Source organism: Hyposmocoma kahamanoa, unplaced genomic scaffold, assembly GCF_003589595.1.
Source record: "Hyposmocoma kahamanoa isolate Upper Pololo Valley unplaced genomic scaffold, ASM358959v1 102, whole genome shotgun sequence".
Taxonomy (NCBI): domain Eukaryota; kingdom Metazoa; phylum Arthropoda; class Insecta; order Lepidoptera; family Cosmopterigidae; genus Hyposmocoma; species Hyposmocoma kahamanoa.
In genome coordinates this window covers 14572612-14594882 of record NW_020653337.1, presented here as the reverse complement: position 1 = coordinate 14594882, position 22271 = coordinate 14572612, and the positions used below count along the sequence as shown (strand labels likewise).

Here is a 22271-nt window from a genome sequence, read left to right as displayed (position 1 = left end):
TGACTTTCGTCTCTACGACTTCAAGAGTACTAAGTTTGCCATACAAAGTATTTATCGGTAATGTTTTCTATACTTGAGTGTTTCGTCTTTAGATTTAAGTTATTATTTAGAATATGATTGAGTGTGATTAAATTAAATAAAATAATTATAGTTCTTTACCAACTTTTATTTAAAAACATCTTCTGGCTTATCTAATACGAAAATATGTTTTTCCATTTTCAAATCAGGCAATGATTCACGTACAATATTATTAAGTTCGTCTAAGGCAATTTGCGAGTGAAGTCTAACAACAGAGTCTTCGTTTTCGTCTCTGTATAATTTTTTTAAAGTCCTATAGATCGGTAATAAATTATCTTTGAGCTGCATTAAGGTTTCTTTTCCTAATCCCTTTAAAAGACTTGATATGACCATGACTGCTGCTCGTCGACATTCTATTGCCTTGTCTGACTCTATTACGCTCCATATGCACAGCAATACCTGGAAATACCCGCACTGCTATAAGATACAATTCATTTATAGAAATGTAAATAAATGTTAACCAATTCCATTCAGATTTTACCTCGTAAATAATAGATCCAATTCGGTAATGTAAAACCAAAGCGATTTCAGCCAAATTGGACAAAGCAGACATCCTGATTAAAGGATCTTTATCTCTACATCCGGTCAGTATAGTATTCAGTAACAGTGTTTTATGCAATATCGCCATTTCACCTGATCATAGAAGGGATGATAAATTAGTAAAATACCAGTTTTTCCTTTATAGGCCTGGCGTCGATGGGACGGCTCGGCATCCCTACATGTAAGCGAACACTGACGGCAGTTATGTCGAGGTGTCCTTAAATAAGACATGGTATCCTTGAGTACGACGCGGCATCTTTAAGCATGCCGAAGCATTCCGTCGCCATATCGTGCTCACGCCTGGCCTCTTCAAATCAGTCCTGCTGTGCGTGACTCGCTTCGCCCAGTATAGTTGTATTGGGCGTCCCGAAGCCTGTCGAAGCATGCCAAAGGGTGCCGAAGCATCGCCAAGGCATATTGTCTTTCGTCACCTAAAAACCCTCTGCCGAGCCGCCCTGTCTCTGACTATTTATAACTAGTTCGCAGAATTCAAACGCAGTCGTGTGAATCTCAGTGACGAATTTTGTGATGGTCGCCCGTCCACTGCTGTGAATAACAAAAACATCGATGCTGTGCGCCGTATGGGCAAAACAGACAGGCATGTGACGTATCATGAGATTCGGGAATCTTTAGGCATAGGCATGAGTCAAATACAATTAATACTACACAAACATTTGGGTGTGAAAAAGCTGTGCTCTCGGTGGATCCCACACAATTTGACTGAGGCTCAAAAAACGGATCGCGTCACTTGGTGCAATGCCATGCTTACCAGATTCAACGAAGGGGTGTCAAATTTGGTGTGCGACATAGTAACAGGTGACGAAACATGGATTTATAGTTACGATCCTAAAACAAAGCAGCAATCGAGCGTATGGGTCTTTCGAGATGAGCCGAAACCAAACAAAGTGGCACGGGTGCAAGGTGCCTATAAGCGGATGACTGCTTCTTTTTTAAATAAAACTGGACACGTGGCTACTGTTGTTTTGGAGAATCGTAGTACCGTGAATAGTGATTGGTACACGACCATTTGTTTGCCGGAAGTTATTGACAAACTCCGTAAAAATAACCGTAAACGCCGTATCATCTTGCACCACCATAATGCCAGTTCCCACACGGCCAGACAGACAAATGAATTTTTGAAGGTGAGCAACGTTGACCTTATGAGCCATCCCGCGTACACTCCCGACCTGTCACCTTGTGACTTATTTATTTCCAAAAATTAAGAACCAGTTACGTGGTCAACGATTTTCATCACCTGAAGAGGCTGTCGAAGAGTATGAAAAATATGTTTCAGAGATTGTTATGGAGGAGTCGCATAAATGTTTTCAAAATTGGTTTATCCGTATGAAAAAGTGCATTAACGCTAACAGAGAATATTTTGAGAAACAATAAACTCATTTCTGACTATTTATAGTATTTTCTTCTTATTCTTTCCGGAAACTTATAGTGCGCCAGACGTATGCAATTTATGTGTTTACTTTTACGCAAACACGTGTAAGGACATTTTATCATGAATATTATTTGATTATTTCTTACCTAGCCTTTTTGTTACTTTCACAATAATATCGCCAACTTTCATTCTGAGTTCAGCAGCTCTGTTCTGATCTTCATTAGTAACAATACTGTCCTGTTCAGTTGGTCCTTGTAAGAACTCTTTACACAGAATTTGTAGCACATCTTCTGTACAGTGGGTACCTAATGAAGCCATACCAGAGACAGCTGACAGGTAAATGTAGGAATCTTGTTCTTTTAGTTGTTCCTGAAACATAAGTATATCACACCATATGACACAAAAAGGGATAGAAATAAGAAAGAAAATAAAAAACAAAAAGAAGAGGAAAAAACCTTACCTGGAAGAGACAGAAAATATAATGTTTCTTAGAAATAGTCTCAGGGTCTTTGGCATCTATGAGTTTGGTCAATTCAATTATCCCATGAGCCCTCACAGGCAATAAGTTATCAAACACATGTGCTATTGCTTTACTACATGATGTTTCTTTTGTGTGCTTTTCTTCAGAAGAAATTAAAGATAAAGCTTCATTACATAGAAGATTCATTAGATCAGATTCGTTTTGACTGATTCCTTTTAGTACTGGTATTAAATTCTGCAATCTATGTTCTAAATCTTTGTCTCTAATTGTGTTTGATAGTATTGTATTCAAGACTACCAGAGCAATAGTTACACATTCATCATTAGAGTTATTTTTAGTATTAGAAATAAAATGTTCAATAAAAGGAAGTACTATTATAGGATTGGCTCTCAAAGTAGATACTAGTTTGGGTGTGGTTGACATTTCAGAAAGTAACTGTAGAATATTTGCATAATTTTCATCTGTATCATTGAAAAGAACAATGTCATCTTCGTGGTTGTATAGAATTTCATTTCTTTTCTGTCTTCTTATGCTACTCAACTCAATCAGTATCATAGAACAAGCTTCAAATACATTTTGTACAAAAACAGAGTTTGTTGATGCTTTAAATAAAGTCAAGAAGTACATAGCTATATCACTCTTTGCATAGTTTTCTCGGAATTGCATGCATTTTATAGTAAGCCCTGACTCAAATTCCTCTATTGCAATCTGTGATAATTTGAAATTTCCAAACAAATATTTTTTAATTATTGCGTGCATGTCACTTTTATTTAGCTGTTCTAAGCACTTTAGCACAATACCCTTTATTTTAGTACTTAGTTCTTCTTTATTAATGCATTTTATACCTAAAAGGAGTAATACTTGCAGGTTTGGCATCATTAAATTAGTAGGCCAATCAAGTTTTGTGCTGTAGAGGCATGCATGAAGTATATTTACTTTATGTTCTAATTCCTGGGGTGACAGAATGATAGTACCAGGTAAGTCTGACTGTGACGCAAGATAATCATAATCAAATGCCTGGGAAATTTCTGTTGTTAGGGCTTTTACAGAATTGGACTGTGGATACCTTTCAAGGAGACGTAAAATACAAGCAACTGCTGTTGCTAAATAATGAGTGTCATTTAATGCCAAAATTTTAAACAACTGTGAACATATATTACCTAGGTAGTTTTCCTCTGTATCATTGCCATGTTTAGCAATAACTATTTTGCATATCATGTCAATTTTCTTCCATTGAAATGCTGTGTCAATGTTATAGTTTTCAATAAAACATCTGATTAAGCTCAGTAACCCTCCAGGGACAAGTAGTCTTCTGCTCATTTCCTTTGCAATCACTCTCCGGACAAATACAGGTGGAGGAGGGTCATTGACACTTTGCAACACCAATAGTTCCTTCATAAGAATAGGTTGGAAGCAATTAGCAATTAAATGTTCATAGATCCGTACATACCTTTGCCTGTCTTTGTTTAGTTGGTCATACATATCTTGAGTCATAGTAAAGTTTCTATATGTTCCTGGCTTTTTAAGAGGCGCAAATGATAGTTGTATAAGTGCAGCCAAGTAGTCAGATAGATGAAAAGTGACAATAATGTTTTTGAGAACAGGTACTTTATAACATCTTTCGAAGAAGTCAGCACAGTCTACTAATAACTTGTATTTTTGCTCATCCGTCAAGGACAGCGACGGTAACATAACAGCCGAAGAACATCGTTTGGTTAAACTAAGGCCCAGCCCTGGGATCAGACATGAAGAAAAGCCCAGCGACGTAATCAGTTGAAAACAGCTTCGTAACAACTTCTGGTTCTTAACACTGATAAGAATTGTTTCATCTTTTTGTATCTCCGAAGATAATTCATCAATTTCTATAAAAAAATTATGTAAAAATTTGTTCAGAAGTTCAAAGTGATCGCTTATTTTGTCAGGTTCTAGGTTAACTTGTTCTTCTGATATATTTGCAACATTTAATAATACTAATCTGAAATCCGACTGTCCCTCTGAAAAACACATTTATCGTATGGAAATCACGTTTTATCGTACAAAATTCATTGACATAACTAAAATATGAGTACTCACCCTCGTGTGTCAACTTATGAATTCTGTCGAATATTTTGTTGATCTTTTCCATGGCCTTATAAACAAATTGAAGTAATAAAAATTACGTTACGTCCTTAAAATATATGGAAACAATCTAAGATTTACAAATTATTAAATAATCCGCACAGCGTTTACGTTTTAGTAATTAAAAATAGCACACCCACCACCACAGAACACTATACTACCCACTAGCACAGAATACCCACTAGTGCACTACATATCTAGAGTCATAGATAGTAAAGTTTTTATTTGGGCTTTTTAAGAGGCGCAAATGATAGTTGTACAAGTGCAGCCAAGTAGTCAGTTCTTTTATTTTTTTCCATCCTCTAAGAGTCAGATAGATGAAAAGTGAAATAGAAAAATAGAAATGTAGAAAAAACAAAAATTGAAAAATTGTTTTGTTCTCTTTGCTGCCACCACGAACACTACAAAGTACACACGCCAGCACATCAAGCTACACATTGACGTATCTTGTTCCGTTGCACTGGAGGCGATTTTCGAACAAAAATCAGTAGTCCGGTGTGCCGTTGTCCGTACGTACAAACAAATATGTAGAGTTTTAACGGCTTTGGCATAATGTTATACAGCCTGATAACAAGTACATACGTGACATGACAGTGTTATAGTCTTGGGATGGAAAAAATAAATAAAAGAAAGGAGCTGCCCTAACTTAGCGATGCGCGATTGTGAATGATTTCAATATTCGACACGTTAGTAATCGCTAATCCTGTCATTCGAATAACAAATTAGTAACCTACGAATTTTCGTATTCGAATGATTTGAATGATCATTAATTACTAATTAGTAGTATTAATCCATAGATTCCATAGAGCATTTCTGCTCGTGATCATCTAGCCCTCTCTGACATATGGTAAACATTGTAGATGTGACGGGGACAGGGATATTTTGTGGTATGGACATGATGAATTAGGTGTTCCTATATAATAATCATTCGACTCATGCACCCAGCCGACTATAAGGCATTCGGTATTGATAAATCATTCAACTTGAGTCGAATGATTGTGCTTGGATTCGACTTATTCGAATGATTTGCCCATTCGAATGATTAGTATTAGTATCATTCAAAGTCGCGCATCGCTACCCTAACACATCTACTATGAAATGAACGTCAAACGTCAAATGACCAGCCGAAAATTCGCCGAAAATAGTAGTTACTTGCAAGAGATCTTGAATTTATTTAATAATTTGGTTTAGTGCAGTTTATAATCCCTTCTCAAAATGCTGATTAAAGTTAAGGTCAGTGGTTAATATCGATAGACCTTTGCCATTTTGCTGAAGAAAGTGCAAAACCTCGTTTTTTGTTGCAGACGCTCACAGGGAAAGAGATTGAAATCGACATCGAGCCGACAGACAAAGTTGAAAGGATCAAAGAAAGAGTAGAAGAGAAAGAAGGCATTCCACCACAACAACAGCGTCTCATATTTTCAGGAAAACAAATGTGGGTACTGAATTTCATATCCCATTGCATCAACATTAATAGATTGTTGTTTAGTCGTCCTGTTTTGTTTTGTACTGAATACGTCACAATTAAGTTACATATTTTCTAAAACTACTGTTATTTATATGCACTTAACTGTTTATTATTTAAGTATACAAATAAAATAAAATACTTATAGGTAGTATATAAAAAGAAATCATGTGTAACCAGATCACTCTTTTTATCGTATTGTTGGCATATACTGTAATGCTTGCTATTGTGGTGAAAGGATTTGCCAATTGGTGTAAGATATTCGCCAATTGTAGCCTAGAGTTCACCAGACATACTGGAAAGGAATGGTATGTCATGCGGGAAGATTCTTTTCATTCACCCAAGATTGATAGGAAAAGAAAGAACCAGATTTTGTTATGACAATACAATAATAAATAATTTTATTTTACAGGAATGATGAGAAGACAGCGCAAGACTACAAAGTCCAAGGGGGGTCTGTACTCCATCTGGTGTTAGCATTACGAGGCGGAGAGTGATCAGGATTGTGATAAGTGTCTAACTTATATTTATAACTTTAACTATATTTTTCATTTCTTGTAAAAAGTCAACATGGTTTAAAAGAAGCTCGTGTTTTATTGGCTATTAAATACCTTGAAAGTAAAGATTGGAAAAATAGGCTAACCATGCTGTAGAAAAAGTTCATTCTGTGGTTTATAGTCCATTTGTTTAGGTACTTAACTAAATGTAAATAATCTTGATATATCTTTTTATTGAAACATACTTTACAAATCAATAGGTACAAAAATAGGCAAATATGAAGCTAAGTATTTGTATTTTGTATTTGAATGTAAGTAAAATTCATTTTATAAATGTATATTTCATTAAATAAACATCTCAAGATTATTTACATTTAGTTAAGTACCTAAACAAATGGATTATAGTTGGCATAGTGTCTGGTATGGTTTGCTAGAAGACGTTGGTTTGAACTCGGCCGGATTGATGGAATTTGTTCTAAGTGTTCGATCTTTGTATTAATAATCACATTGTACAATTTTTAAGAAATAATTTATTGTACTGACATCTCAAATGTTGATGTCAAAAGACAACACTAGCACAGTCATTTTGGAGTCTTATAACAATGAATCAATATCACTTGGCAATAATATTGACTCTATTGAGATTATCATTTATTTCATTCCATCCTTTTTCATCATCACACATTGGCGTCACAGTGAGATTTATGACACTTTCAAATAACATATGGTGACCTATTTAATAGTCATTTTATAATTCTTTTCTGTTTTGACTGTTCCATAGAGTATTCAACCACTAGAGCAGAAATGATATTTTGCTTGAAAATTTATCTATGAATAATTGCACTGCTGCTGTGCACCACTTGTTGTAAATTAGATTTAATGTAACTCCAACAATATGAATTTTTGTCTAATGTTTACATTATATGAAAATAATTTAATTAATCATGCCTAGTTGACAATAAAATTGTTCATTATTAAAACATAGATAGTTTAGACTTAACCAATGGCCAACACATGCTAGCATTGATTGCAAATGATTCACTGAACAAAAAAAATTAAACAAATCCTAACAGTTTCTGGAAATGAATTGGATAACACCTTTCGACATAGTATATTTAATGAAACAAATGTTTTCTGAGCAGTTAATTTATTACATCCATAACATTGTACATATAATTCAGTTATAAATATGAATCTTGCACTGAATGGGTGTTTTACATAAAAATAAACATCTTTGGTTCACCAAACAAAACAACATCAATTTCTATAGTATCTAATTTAATTTTACAATAAATTTACTTTTTACCACAAGCCTTCTTTTCATATTTGAAGATTTATCTACTTTAGTTTGAGCGTATGACTACTCATCAAAACACAGACGTAGTAATAATTTTATTTACTACATTACAATGGCGAAGCATGCAGATTTAGCATGACTTAGTTGACAAAAATTACATTCAAGTCAAGATAGCAGATAATAATACTCAATACATTCATACAAAAAGGTAGTAAACATATGATTTACATAATAATTTTGGTGAATTTTCAAATTACTTATCTAATATTAAAATGAGTAAATGACTTTGGGACGGAAACATTTCTTTTAAAACATTCAAAAGATTCTTCAACAACATGTGGAAATATTTTGGTATCATTTGTTGATTTTGTGGATTAAGTATACTGCAGGATAAGCTAATACATTTCTTACTGTTATATTTAATGTTTACATATGTAATGAGCATTAAAATTACAATAAAATTTGGCACAAAGTTTAAATACATACATGGTATTCTGTCTGAGTAATGTTAATTATAACATTATCTACCACATAAACAAATAGACATCAATTGCGGCTTAATTGTATAATTTACTTTCTACATTTGTTATACAATTACCACAAAATTCCAAATTTCGTACATTGCATAGATAGTTTATCTTTAGATCAAACCTCGGAACGCCAAAACGATTTTAATTATTTGGAAGACCGTCGCCTGGTATTTAGTAAGACGTTCAAATTTTCGTCGATTCCACTCATTACTCTTATTCGTTTAACGTACTTGCAGAGTTCGGTGAGTAACTTAATATAATACCATGTCAATGGTTTACGGAATCATCAATCGAAATCGGATGCAGCATTTCGTGTTTAAGATCTAGCTTTAATTATAACGGTTATGGTAAAAACCTTCACACGTAGTAAATATTATAGTACATGTCCAATTTAAACATCAAACGACTTATCCATGTAACTCTTTCACACTGTACTTAGATATACACGGATAATACAGATAAGTAACTAAATACAATGAGAGCATTATTTAAAATTTGCACTAATTAATGTTATTCTTTGAGATTTAACTAAAAGAGATCTATACTGCATTTCAGCTGGTCAATTTGCACTGAAACAAAGATAAAAGGGTTAAGTATGTTTGTATCTGTAGTACAGGATTTTTTTTAGGTATTTTTTAAAAGGCGTTCTAAAGATAGTATACTTTTATTAGTCTCTTACTGGCAGTTCCAGTGAATGGGTACTTAGGCAGTGAGATCGATCGTTATTCTCAATTGACAAATGGTGCAATTACGAGTGCTCGTTCTCGAGCGATCATACGCGTCTTCTGTTACGATGTATGTAGGTCAATGTTGCATAATGTTCCAAATTGCCCAATTAATTAAATATCCATTTCTTAGGTAGTTCTTATAAGATTTTGAACTAGTATTTAAATTGAGCAGGTATTGTCTGATACGGTGTTGCAAAAAAAAAATGTTCTGTATCAATCCAATCTACATTGAATATATTTTAGATACGAGAAGTTTTCATATTGTTTTATTTAGTTGGATCAGAATGAAGTAGTAACTTTTATTGATTATGTAGTTCATTAGAATTACCTTTCGCAACTCAACCGTCGGAGAGGGATGGCGTTACCCAGCCGTACTTATCGTGGGTTTTCACGAGACTGCGGAAAGCCTCCTCGGCGCGCCGGCGCGAGAATTCACGCGAAGGCCGCGACGGCGCGCGCGCCACGCGACCTTGCCCCTTCACCACTGACGCAGCAAACTGCATCACCACGGCTTCCACAGTATAAGCAGATGCCCAACCGCGCGGAGTCAGCAGTTCCATACAAATCGCTCCACCTGTAAAAATAGTTAGCTAGTCCATAAATCATTTTTGTCGAAATGTTCAAGCCATTGTAGGTAATTAAACAAGTTACTATCCCCTTTACGACAAATGGGTATACATATATGGAAAGATTGATGGTTAGTGGAGGAAGCAAAATCGTATGCCAGGAGCGCAGCGGGGAGATGTCCATCATCCCTGTTTACCCCAGCGGAGAGACGGGTGTGCGTTTATCTATGCATGTTAAAGAATAGTTACTGAATGTGTTTCAGTCAGCGGCACTTAGGGTCGTATTCCAGAACTCTACTCAATGCTCAAGTCAGGATTGCACTGGAAATACGACCCTGATCGCAGGGACTTGAGTATGATTTCGAGTGCTTTAAACCATACTCAAATCCTGACTTGAGCATTGAGTAGAGTTCTAGAATACGACCCTTAGTGTGTCGGTGGAACATCTAGGTATACTAACCGGGTTAAATTTATAATTAATATTTGTTTTTGTAATTGAACATTTTCCCTGTGCAACAAAGCTCAGCTGGGATATGCGGTACATCAAGGACATTATACTTCCATATTCTGTTGAGAGATCAGAACGCACCTTCCATAACGAAGCCCTTCTCTATCCTGGGTTCGATGACGCGCATGAAAGGCGGTGCGAATGGAAAGTTCTCGGGGAAGACAAGATGCAGCAGTATGTTAGGGATGTGCAATTCGCGTAGATCTGCCGCCAGCTCACTTTCCGGGTCGATTTGGTGCAGCCGCACGTGCCATTCGAATAGGTTGTCGCCTACTAACTCCACCTGAAGAAAAGATAAAATATCAACATCCTTTGACCTATTATACCTTTACGATGTAAGTTTTTCTTTTTTCTCCTTGCGGCAGTATTGAATACAAATGATTAGTTTCCAAATCATCAGTCAATCAATCAATAAGATTTTGAAGCACCTATGTCGTAACGGCGATGAAATTTAACAAGATAAATAATTGTAATAATACCCGTGGGATCGCTAGATCCACTGTATTTTGCAATGGATTCCCACTTAAAAGTATGCCTGTCAATATTATTATTTCTATGTGTGTACTTTTTTGATTAGCTTGACCTTTGAGATGATTTTGAATGTGCTTATCTACATTAAAAAGATAAGATTAAGCATAAGTTATATCTACCTAGTTTCCAAAGAAGTCGAACCTCGTATATTTTAGGTAGATTTCAGCCCTCACAAGGAAACTTCAATGGGGGCAAAATTATATGTTAACAAAGTACAAACTAAGACGCCAACCGCGTAAGAGATCGGTGGAGGCATACCTATACGGCTTTCAGAAGGTACACAATACGTCCCACAAGGAGAAAGAGTTGGTAGTTACCTACGCTATTTCAAGGGTCTAAACAACTGATATATCGTACGTACACAGTATGTTCCCTCGAAGCGTAAAATTAGATGTTATGATAATAAGATTTTTGCCATTTTGGAAAGCCTTTCCAGCTATACCGTATAAATCAGTAAAAAACCGTATTTAATACATTCTGATGTGGAAGAAGAAGAAAGAGGTACCTACGACTTTCCGCAAGAAACACTCGAAAGAAAGCGTCTTTGGTTCATCACGTCGAGTACTTAACTCAAACAAAAAACCTATCAAATAGAATTAAAGAATTTATTAAAGTTAAAAGGAATACGATTACAAAATTAGAAAAGCGTCGGTAGGGGAGACCGGGGCTGGTAGTTCCCGGGGTAAGTTGTTCTCACAGCAATAACTTTGCAAGGAAAATATGTAGCAATACAGTCATGTGAAGCGCATCGTTAAAGCGTCAGGTGATGCGCTTGCCGACAGCCATTTCAGTAACTCCGGCGACGACATGTGGCTATGTGCGTGGAGCTGCCAAAATATCACGTAAGTAAATTTTTTCTTGTTTAAATTTTTTGGTCTGTCTTTGTTTAATATGGGCCGATTTATACGTAACTTTTCTAAATTGTAGTGACATTAGTAAGGAATCTTATTGTTTGAGTATTTTTTTGATTGATTCTCTTATTTTGCCGGTATGTCAGTCTTCGTATAAAAACGTAATTTGGGGCTATAAGTTCCTCTCTCGAGGGGCTGGTTGTTGCTAGGAACAATTTCCCCAATTGACCTGCAATCATATTTACAATTTTTATGACCATTTTTCTTTCTTTTAAGGATGCCAAACTACAAACAGGCTCATGTCAAGATGATATTTAGACAAGATGATAGTCACTTATGCGTGTCTCAACTGTGATTCAAATGAAGAAATGAGCGATGAATAATATTATAATCATCATATCAATCATAATAAATATCATAATCTAGGCGGAACAATTTGCCACAAAAGCGGAACAACGCGCCCCAAAGCGGGGCTGAATGTTCCGCTCCAAAATTTGTCAAAAATTTTTGTCTATGAAAAAGACTATTGAGATATTAGTAGAAGTGACTATACTATTGCAAAAAGCGATAAACATTTGTTCAACATTTCCGCATGTTGAAAATCAAATCCTTCATTTTCAGTATAAAACTGCAAGTTATTTGAAAATCGGAACGTTCAGCTCTCTCCCCTACCTATCTCTCCTTGCGAGTGGTTTTAAATTTTAGAACAGCGCCTACGTTCATAGCCTGAAATATTTAATTTTGCCTTAACCTTTCCATCACCGGGGGAGAGGATCGTAGACTTAGGCTGAAGTTCCACCGCAGTTTGTGGCTATTTCAAAGATTCGCACGAAGCGTTACGCTTCCACATTTATTTGGCGAACGACTATGGAATGTGGCATTCCATGCCTGCTTAATGCCTGGATTACCGTGGCCTTTTCAAGGCGGAGTGAATAGGCATTATTTTGGTGTACATGCTCCATCGTCGAACTCATCGTCGCTTTTCATCAGATGACATGGAGATTAAATGCGCCCTTATTCTATTATAAAAAAATAGTAACTAAAAATGGCAATATCGAATCCAAATACCGCCTTTGACTACATAGTACTCGTAGTTCATTTTAGATCCTATTTACCCTTATTAGATATGCTTTTAATATAGCATTTAGTCACTAAAATCGGCATACGAGCTTGTTTTTGTTATACACTACTCCGCAACTGCATAATCGCAAGAGTTAATAGTAGACAATGTAGAATAGCTATATATTATAATCGTGAAATTAGCATAGTCCATTGTAAAGCAACAGTAAACCTGCAAAATAATAACATTAAAGCACTAATACCATAGACATGACGAAATTACAGCCCTTTTGAAGACTGGAATTATGTTCGTAAGATAAATTCACTTGGAGATTTAGACTTCAAATCAACATGCAGAAAATTTGGGTGAAAATTGCAGAGCCCCGAAGACCTCAAATTTTGAATAGAACTGTTTAACTTATTTGCAAAACTTCGTAGTTTTGAGACGTGCTTCTGTGGAATTATTTTTTACTTAACCAGTAAGCATTCTAGTGCTTTAAGAAAGAATCGGATAGGTTCTAAAGTCCTTATGCTGTGAATTTGTGTTGCTTGGTTAGTGCCCAATGTGTGGCTGACCATCGTCTGTACTTATGTATACTTGCGCACTGTTATTTATAGGGTCTGCTCTAGGGTAGGATAGCGGTCATTGAACCCATTAAATACTCCATTATTTTCAAATTTCTACTCATAATTATTTTCTTTAACTAAAATTTAAATTTCGTAGTTACTGATTATGCTTAGAAGCGATAAAAATCCTGAACAACGCAAAACTTACAAAAAAATGTTTAATCGCTTGCCCGTTTTTCCTTTCCGGTCCATCATAAGTTCATAAGAAGTTTCCGGAGTGCGCCCATCATAATTGTAGGGATCAGGCAGACGTCTATTCAGTTTCTTTCTTTTCAATTTCAAGTTCATTTGGAAAAATTGTCCGGGACTGGCGTTCATTGCACATAATCATCTATGTAGCATCCACTAAGAGTTAGAGGATTGTTAGGTTTGCCAAAAATAAGACCATTTATAATTGGCTTTATCAAATTGGTTAGACGGTGGGCGTCAAGAAACGACTTTGAGTTGGTAACTTCAAATTCTGTAAATATTAGCCCAAGCAAAGCTGTTACGTAAACGTAGATTCGTAAATAATAGGGTCTTCTGTTACGTAACCGACTATTCAAGAAAACGATGATTATAAGTCTAAGTCGCAACGTTTCGTAAGCTTGTTAAAGTTTGAAAACAATGTGCTCGTCTTTCAGGTTTGCTTCGCTGTTTGAGTTGAAAACGCAATATTAAATATACAAATTAAAAAATATATATATAATAAAGTTAAGAGTGCGTGGAATTATATTTATTTCCCAAGTTTTATTGAAATCGGTTACCGGAAAGTGCGCTAAGCTGGATTCATCCCCTAGTTTGCCACCTTTAGAGGTAGAATATTTTCTTCAAATTTAATGGGACTACTACTACTACTACTACTGTCATCTTTCCAACAAAAAAGAATCATCAAAATCGTTCACATATTTTTTTGCCGGAGTTATCGCGTAACATACATACAAAAAAATACATACAGTCGAATTGAGAACCTCCTCCTTTTTTGAAGTCGGTTAAAAAGATTTGTTATGTATAATTTTGCTAATTATTCAAATTATAAAGAAAATCTGTAAATACTATGATTTGGCAGATTCTTTTTGGAGTCCTCTTTTCGCCCTATTCAAGTTTATTAAATATTTGACCATAGGAAACTCACCGTAAACATAGGATCAGCCCGACTGTTTTGTGTTCGCTGGATCTCTTTGAGCTCCTTCATGAGCCGTCGCGTGCGCACAGCGGCAGCACGCTCACGAACTTCACTGGCGCCTGCGCCTTTTTTTTTCGCGAGTGTTGCCGCTCCGGGACTTGGGGGCAGGCTAGCTGCCGCCTCTGCTGGGCTTACACCGTCTCTGTAATTAAAGAGTCAAACATTATTTCTTATTTGAAAAATAAAAACAAATACTTTCAACAAAAATCGGTCAATGATAATATTAAATAGATCCCATCGAAACCGGTTTGTCTAATCGTGTTATGTACCGCCCGTCCAAATAAAGGATTCTACTAAATACATTTGATTTCATTTAAAAATCTTTGGTGACAATATGGTAGACGAAGTTTTTCTTAAATTCAAAACCTATACACGATTTCAAAAGTAGGTAAAAAGACTGTTGAAGGTTTAAGGTAATTAATAAATAACGGATAATAAATGAATTGGTTGGTTCGAGTATTAGACTATATATATTCTCAGGGACATAAACACGGCCAGAGACGCAAAGTATATATTTTAATAATTATTTTGTTGAGGTTGCCTTTGTGATACAAACATAGCATTTTTAAAGTAATGGCGGTGGTAGTCGTATATAAAAACAACAACATTTTTTATGCCACCAGTCATAACAGTATTGTTTATTTATGATTATAATATGAGCAATGAATCGATTTCGTTTTGGTAGAGACAGCTTATGTGGATATTAGGATGATTATCATACTTTTATACATTTTATCATCATGAGCCTAGAGACACATGTGTGTAGACGTACTCATTTGTACTTTCAGCCGCGATGGCGCTTCCCATTTCTTCCAATCAGAGATCGCTACTTGCCATAGACAACAAATGGCCAAACGTTCGACCAACTACATCGCGCTTTTGTCTGTTTTCGCTTGCTCTACTTACAAACTCAGGCAAGGGTTACTAAAATAGGTGCAATAGAATTCTGGGTAGTGAAATCAAGGATTTTGTGATGAATCTTGTACTTGTATCACGAAATCCATGAAATTATTCTAAGAGGTCTAACAATACTTGAACAAAACGGAAGTGGCGTGCTGTGTTTTGCGTGTGTAAATCACTTTATATGTACTTTACATATAAAAACAAAGAGATGTACGGGTAACGACCGGATAGGTATCCATTAACGCCCTAGTTTTAATTCTACATGAGTTGCGAATATCATATTCCGAATAATTACGTCGGCCACATTTATATAATGTTGTGTTAGGTTACAATGTAGGTAACATGTAAAATATCGCTTCGATGTGGCTTTTAATTTTAATGAAACATATTGTCGTTTGATAACGTTCATTTACGCGAAAGACTTGTTGTATGTAGATATGTAGATCTCTAAATAAATACCTAATTATATCATTCGAATTGTTTTATTACAGTATAAGTATGAAATAGTTAGAACAAAGAAGTGAAGTAAGGTCTTTTAATACTAAAACTTTAATTAAAAATCACCACGAATCTATCATTCACGCATGCTTTAAATAATAACGTCAAATTACAACTCCGGTTTGGACAGCATCCAACACACCTCGTGAGCGTAAATGAGGGTCGGTCGATGACTTCCAGCTGATGTACGACCACATAAACAATCACTTTTAAACTAAACTGTACTCTTAAAACTTAAGCGAGCCTAAACTACTGTTGTAGGTAAGAAAAACAATTTGGAATTGCCTATTAGGTACCCTGGTAATAAGACGGCTTGTGCAATTTAATGTAATGGATGTAGCCGCCAGCGTATTTCGCGTAAGGGGGAATTTCTTAGAATTTTCAAACACTCGCTAAATATAAATCTGATTCTTGGAACATCTAACTTGTTAGACATTATGTGTTTTTCTGATTAACAATGTAGAGTACAAGATTATCTTGATTTGTTGACAAAGCGACGTGAAGTAAATTCAAAGTGCTATTCGAAAAATGCAACATTATTGACTCTACTTCGTTTACGGTCATCACACACTATGACGACTCAAGACTAGCACAATGGGTGCCAAACTTCGGCTTTTGGTTCAGCGTCAACGACTCGCCAGATTGGTTTCCACAAGACCGGTTGAATCAGCGTACACTTGCCGACCATGTAGCGTCTACAAGGAGATAACGCACCGTCATCCTGGCTACATAACATACTTACTATGGGCTACGCATTGACCGCGAGACGTAACCACGCTGACAATGCCTAGCGAATGAGTAACGCCAATTCGTCAAATGGTGTAGTCGGCAGTAGGCAGGTGGTGCTTCAAAAGCATTCCTCAAACGTGGTCCTTGTACCGTTCAACCAACGGAATTTGTTTTTATAATAATGTAACACGACTTAGATGCTCTTATTTAAATTTTCTTTGAGGCGAAACGGTGTTGAGTCCTTATAGATGGACTTCAAGACTTCGTTTTTCGTCAGATCCCGCGCGAAAGCCCACGCATACTTTGTTTGTATACTTGCTCTTCATTATTTTTATCTTATTTATTCGCCATAACAGCCCTGGTTTTATAAGCACTATAAACTACTTAACAATCTGTGTCACCACTGAATACTATATAGGTATAAGTTCTTTATGACCAATATGGTGTGTTGATATAAAAGTTTATAGAAGCAGTCATGAGTGAAAGTGAACGATCCTAGTATCTATTCCCGGCAGGTGCTACGTCTACTAACCTTTCTCGGCATAATAGTGGGGTCCACGTTACACACACACATATATGTATATCTAATAAAGTATAATGATCACAATTTTTCGTATAATTAAAGTAAAATAATAATTTTGATGCATTCTTATTTCATACAGTTTAATACTATTCGAACATCCCTCAACTTTGACAGAAAACTGTTTTGATATAATCTCAGTACAGAGTACTAAAAAACCGACCTCAAAAGTTCGTGGAATTACATCTATTTACCAAGTTTTATTGAAATCGGTTACCGAAAAGTGCGCGAAACCTGATTCATCCCCTAGTTTACCACCCTTAGAGGTGGAATATTTTTTTCAAATTTAAATGGGACCACTACTGAAGTACCCTCTTTCAAACAAAAAAAGAATCATTAAAATCGGTTCACAAATCGTGGGTTATTGCGTAACATACATACAAAAAGAAAACGTACCGTCGAATAGAGAACCTCCTCCTTTTTTGAAGACTTCGAAAAAAGATTTCGAATTTGTTGAAGTAGAGTTCAGTCGGTAGTGTGATATATATATTCTACAGAATGTCTGTGTGTAGAACAAACCTTAGTGTGATTATCATGTTCCGGCACTTTTTGATATGGTATCGTTAAAAAGACTTAGGCGCAAATCTGTGAAGTGTATTAGTTTTGTACTTCGATTGCTAACCATTAAAAGCATGGCAAGTTTTTTTGGACATTCTTAAGTTCATAGTTACGTAGAGAGATTAATTACGCTGTGATGATAGTTTAGGGGTTGGATGAGCGGCGTTACTTTAGTATAAACGCCGTTCATAATAATAATAATATAACGCACACACTCAACATAGCCCCGCACTAGGGAAACCCTGTGTCGCGGGTGCCATGGACACACACATAGACAACCACAAATTACACCCAAACTCACGAGAGAAATAAATGTAAGCCATACAAACATTTCTCCCGGCCCGGGAATCGAACCTGGGACAGGAGGCAGTTAAATGTTTATGTACTTAGATTGTTCACATTATCACATACCTGATCTAACGTACTTTTACTAAACATTACGATAAATTGTCATAAGTTTGAGCTGTGGCACAGACCATGGCATGTTACTTAAGTTACACGCAATAGTGACGCGACACATGCTTATAAACTGCATAACAAAACGTGGCATAAACTACTATTGTGAGAAAATTCGAGATTGCTTTAAAGTTGTATATTTTTGGCCGTCCTGTTGCACTTTGTTTATTTGTTGCGAAGTATGTTACTAATACTGAATTTAATTGGAACGTTGCGGGATTTATTTCTTGAAATAATAATTGTTTGGTATTAAACGTGATCTTCTTATAAATACTTGGCAATAACATGGATTTTCACGTCCGGATTCCTCCTGAATGTTCCTCTAACCCTTCCCCCTTATAAATTTTTTTTGTGAATAATCACTATTGCTTATTCGTAAGCTAAATAAATAAATCAATGGCCAAGTAACGGCCACTACAGTGTCGGCATAGCTTCATTAAAGAAGTATTCCCTCTGGACGGGGAAACTAGTCAAGTCTGTATAAATGTCTGGCATCACTTATTCCGCTGTCGGAGCACCTTCCTCCTGGGCATAATCTACCTGGTCACATTTGGAAGTCTCTAAATAGACTCCGGACCCAAGTCGGCCGAAGCAAGTGAGTATGCATAGGTGGGGGTTATAGCTCTGGGAGCGCATGTGTTTGTGGTGTCTCTCCTCAGACTATGGCACATCTTTTATCTTGTCCTGCGTGCTCCTACACCTGCACACGTGAGGACCTCTACAGCGCCACTGATAATGCTGTGTCAGTCGCTGAGTACCGGTCCTCACAAATATAAACGTCAGAGTTGACACGCGAAGAAGAATGCCAATGTCAATAAGAACGCTATTCAATTAAATATTCTGAAATAGTTGTTTGATTAAATAAAAAACTAAGTTATTGTATGTAGATAGGACCATGAAAAGTGCAATATCTTTAGTGGGTTTTTTAATCATGCTTTAAGTAAATGAACTTCAGTCAAGAGTTTGTACCTACTTGTATATAATTCGCTAAAATTAATTCATTTTACCCAGTATGCTTTGATCAATTACATTAAAATAAATAGTATGATAATTCTCGTAACTAGTTAGAAATTATTACATGACTGAAATAATTTTGTATCTATTTATGATTAAGAAAGATAGAAGAAAGAAAAATAGTTTATTGTACAGACACGCATATAAACAAAAAAAAAACATGAATATTAATAAAAATAAACTAAAAAGAATATTAAAACAATCATGATGATTAATGCAGTATTCACCGTCATGCGTGTCGCAGCTGGTAACAATTTGGACTAGCTCAGCTTTAGCCACAATCGGTTTTTTTTAAACCGTGTCGTGGCGTTAATTTCCAGCAAGCCTAGGGTTATATAGTCTTAAAACTTTAAATCTTGATTTATAATTAAACTTTTATAAGTGCAATTTGGTTTAAGATTATTTGCTTTATTGTTAATAATAAATAAAATCCGCGTAGATGTTTTATTGAGAATGTAACTGATGTTATTGTAGTGGGATGTAGCTGTTCGAGCAGAGATGTCTTTGTTGTTGCAATATTCCTTTCCGTGTTTATACGTCATTCTGGCCGCGATAACCGCGTAAGTACAATGCAATACGACGGTCCCCGACTCTTGCCCACTAGATAAACAATGTCTTTGTCTCCACCGATACAAGTCATCATTATGACGCTGCTTCGGTTTCCAATTACTGGGATTCAACCACCTACGTTGCTTTCTATTGTCTTCCCAAGTTCTTGTTGACACAAATCCAATATGTAGTCACGAAAACAGTGAAAACAAAGAGGAAATAAGTACTTTAATGAAAATAATTGTCTTGAACCCACTCAAGGTTGAGTTTTAACTTTCACGTACCTAACTACTTACTCACTGACGAGTTTTTGTTGTAGCAGTATTCGTCCTATCCTGTTTTTGTGTTTGAATAAATTCCGGATGTTTTATCAAGTAAGTGCCAACGTATTAATATGATTCATTGAATGCAGGTACTTTTGCTTTAAATTAACGATATGGTAATTATTGTTGAAGGTTTTGTAATGTTTGTTTAAACTTTTCATATTTCTCGAATAGGTGTGTTTGAAATGTAGCCTAAACTAGTTGACATTGACACTTGGGCGTTTGAACGGTGGGCTGGTCGGTAAGTTTAAGCGTTTGAAGCATAGTATGTGAACCAGAATTGACCTTACCATGTGTGAAATAAGAAGCAAAGTTAGTGTGCTCTACCTGAGCACCTGGGTGAGCTTTGGGTTTAAAACATTACTCTAAAAATGTTCAAATTAAGTTTACTGAATATCACGATGTTTTACTACAATGATATTCAATTATTTTTGTGAAATTGCTCTACTGGTTTGTTACAATTATTAATACAAAGGTCTAACAAAGAAAAGCTTCGATCCGGTTGAACGGAAGCGGATCCACACGGATCGAAAGAATTTTTCTTTGAGTTCGATCATTGTGTTAATAATTATAAAATGTTCATGTTTAGCCTATTTTTTCTTCAGAAATATTGCGTCTACTTAAGTAAGTACCTACTTTTATGTTTCTTATCTAATTTGCTGTTTAAACGTAGTTTTAATGTGATCATAAACAACATACTGTTAAGTATTTTTTTAACTGACATGGCAGAAGAAAGTTTTGTGTAAGAAAATAATAGCGTTAAAGTATCACACAAAAGTGGCCGCCGCTATTTGCACCTTTTTCGGGAGTACAAAACAGTGCGTTTTCCAAGTGGCTTATGAAATAATAGCTAGTGTTGTGATAGCCCATCCACAAACTAACTTCGTATTTACTTATTTCTAATAGGTATATTTCATTCATCAAGGAATTTTACGAATATTTTCAGGAATAGCTCCGTAATACTAATTTATCTCTTTTGTACGCTAAATAAATTTATTATATTTGTATTTTTGAATTACGTGACTAAAAACACACGTTTGGATGTTATCAAAGTTATGAAACTGTGTCTTCGCTTCAGGCCATCGCGTCACAAGCCTTTCGTGTTCTTTGAGCATTTGTTTAGGTGTAGGGTACGTATATAATTATGTTTCTTTTGATTGCTATTGTATAGAAATTTAAAGCAGTTTGTGCGGAGAAATTGAATCTATAAGGATTACCTGTGGCGACGTAACAAGCCGCGCCTGGCGGGTGAGCCGCTGGGGCCAGCGCCATCGTTGTCCAACTTCTCGGGCGACCGGAATAGCTTCCGGAATGCAGCTGCTACCTTTTCCTTTGATCGTGACGTCATGTTTCACTAGTTAACTACACTTTCTATCCTTACACTAAACTTTTAGATTATCAACTTTCACTGTTTGTTTATTTACTTTCGCACATATATGTGCGCCATGTCAAACAAACGTCAAACGTCGTAATTGAATTTGGAATGTAATTCGTGGTCAATGCTGCCAGTGCTCGGTCAGGTAGGTTGCATCATCAACGTCTCGCACGGAGCGAGGAGTTGCGAGTGCGTCTGTGGCTGCTCACGTGCGACTACGGAGTGAGAGCAATGAAATCGAAACTTGGCACATCGAACGGAGGTCGGTTATCGCTCCACAGCGCCGGCGGGCGTACAGTGGCGCGGCCGCAAGTGTGTCACACTCATGTCGCGCAGCCCGGTGCCCGAGATCGCCGCCGTCGTTGTTGTAGCTGCGCTGCTCTTGTGAATATCCAGGAAGCTATGGATGAAGCTCCCTGTCGAGTTTGCGGTCTAGTTGGTCGGGAAAACTCCACTTTATCTTACTTCAACGTGCTGCAACAGAAAAACATTGTAATTAAGAAAAAGTTTTTTTGAGCAATACAATTTTAGTATTGAATAATACGATGATGAATTACGATTCTTAAAGGACGGTAGCCATCGGGTGCATTTGTTTGTTTGATATGTGAGTATTTGGAGTGTGAACGCTTATTCTTTTCCATTTTTGCGAGGCAAGCACAGTTTGAATTTTTTTTTAATCATAATAACGTGACAACCACACAAATTGCCTGGCCTCAAACGCGGAAACGAAATTCACTCCGGGACGCTACCCAGAACACCGAGACCAAAACCAGTTCAAAAAAGTTCAATTCCCAAATTGGTCCTATCGGGAAACGAACCAGAATGATGGTCAGTGCAAAAAAGGGCCACAGTGGA

At 36.2% G+C, this 22271-nt stretch overlaps 3 protein-coding genes across 4 annotated transcripts; 1 reads left to right on the top strand and 2 right to left on the bottom strand.

The window, feature by feature from the left end:
• Nucleotides 1-165: 165 nt before the first annotated feature.
• LOC113233235 (transport and Golgi organization protein 6) lies at nucleotides 166-4847 on the bottom strand. Of its 2 annotated transcripts, none has more exons than XM_026468280.1 (5): nucleotides 4563-4847; nucleotides 2469-4483; nucleotides 2155-2377; nucleotides 560-711; nucleotides 166-477 (listed from the first exon to the last, which is right to left on the bottom strand). In XM_026468280.1, exons 1-5 carry the CDS (start codon nucleotides 4612-4614, stop codon nucleotides 166-168), a joined length of 2754 nt encoding a protein of 917 aa, XP_026324065.1. In that variant the 5' UTR covers nucleotides 4615-4847. The 2 variants fall into 2 exon arrangements, with proteins under 2 accessions (XP_026324065.1, XP_026324072.1); XM_026468287.1 differs by having other exon boundaries at nucleotides 2469-4351.
• Nucleotides 4848-5525: 678 nt separating this feature from the next.
• LOC113236370 (NEDD8) lies at nucleotides 5526-6729 on the top strand. Its single transcript, XM_026472403.1, has 3 exons — nucleotides 5526-5840; nucleotides 5912-6042; nucleotides 6485-6729. The coding sequence occupies exons 1-3, from the start codon at nucleotides 5823-5825 to the stop codon at nucleotides 6567-6569; spliced, it is 234 nt and encodes a 77-aa protein (XP_026328188.1). The 5' UTR covers nucleotides 5526-5822; the 3' UTR covers nucleotides 6570-6729.
• Nucleotides 6730-8085: 1356 nt separating this feature from the next.
• On the bottom strand, nucleotides 8086-21891 carry LOC113231723 (ubiquitin-conjugating enzyme E2Q-like protein 1). Its single transcript, XM_026466209.1, has 5 exons — nucleotides 21259-21891; nucleotides 14381-14573; nucleotides 10280-10481; nucleotides 9453-9698; nucleotides 8086-8965 (listed from the first exon to the last, which is right to left on the bottom strand). The coding sequence occupies exons 1-4, from the start codon at nucleotides 21387-21389 to the stop codon at nucleotides 9463-9465; spliced, it is 762 nt and encodes a 253-aa protein (XP_026321994.1). The 5' UTR covers nucleotides 21390-21891; the 3' UTR covers nucleotides 8086-8965; nucleotides 9453-9462.
• Nucleotides 21892-22271: the final 380 nt, after the last annotated feature.

Bases quoted from the DNA above. Each gene is read 5' to 3' on its own strand.
- LOC113236370 (XM_026472403.1), top strand. The intron at 6,043-6,484 runs GTGGGTACTGAA...TTTATTTTACAG, and splicing joins ATATTTTCAGGAAAACAAAT to GAATGATGAGAAGACAGCGC.
- LOC113233235 (XM_026468280.1), bottom strand. From the start codon at position 4,614: ATGGAAAAGATCAACAAAATATTCGACAGAATTCATAAGTTGACACAC. The intron at 712-2,154 runs GTAAGAAATAAT...TTCTATGATCAG, and splicing joins GAAAGTAACAAAAAGGCTAG to GTGAAATGGCGATATTGCAT. The intron at 478-559 runs GTAAAATCTGAA...GGGTATTTCCAG, and splicing joins TTGGATCTATTATTTACGAG to GTATTGCTGTGCATATGGAG.
- LOC113231723 (XM_026466209.1), bottom strand. From the start codon at position 21,389: ATGACGTCACGATCAAAGGAAAAGGTAGCAGCTGCATTCCGGAAGCTA. The intron at 14,574-21,258 runs GTAATCCTTATA...CTTTAATTACAG, and splicing joins GGCTTGTTACGTCGCCACAG to AGACGGTGTAAGCCCAGCAG. The intron at 9,699-10,279 runs GTGCGTTCTGAT...CTATTTTTACAG, and splicing joins GAAGGGCTTCGTTATGGAAG to GTGGAGCGATTTGTATGGAA.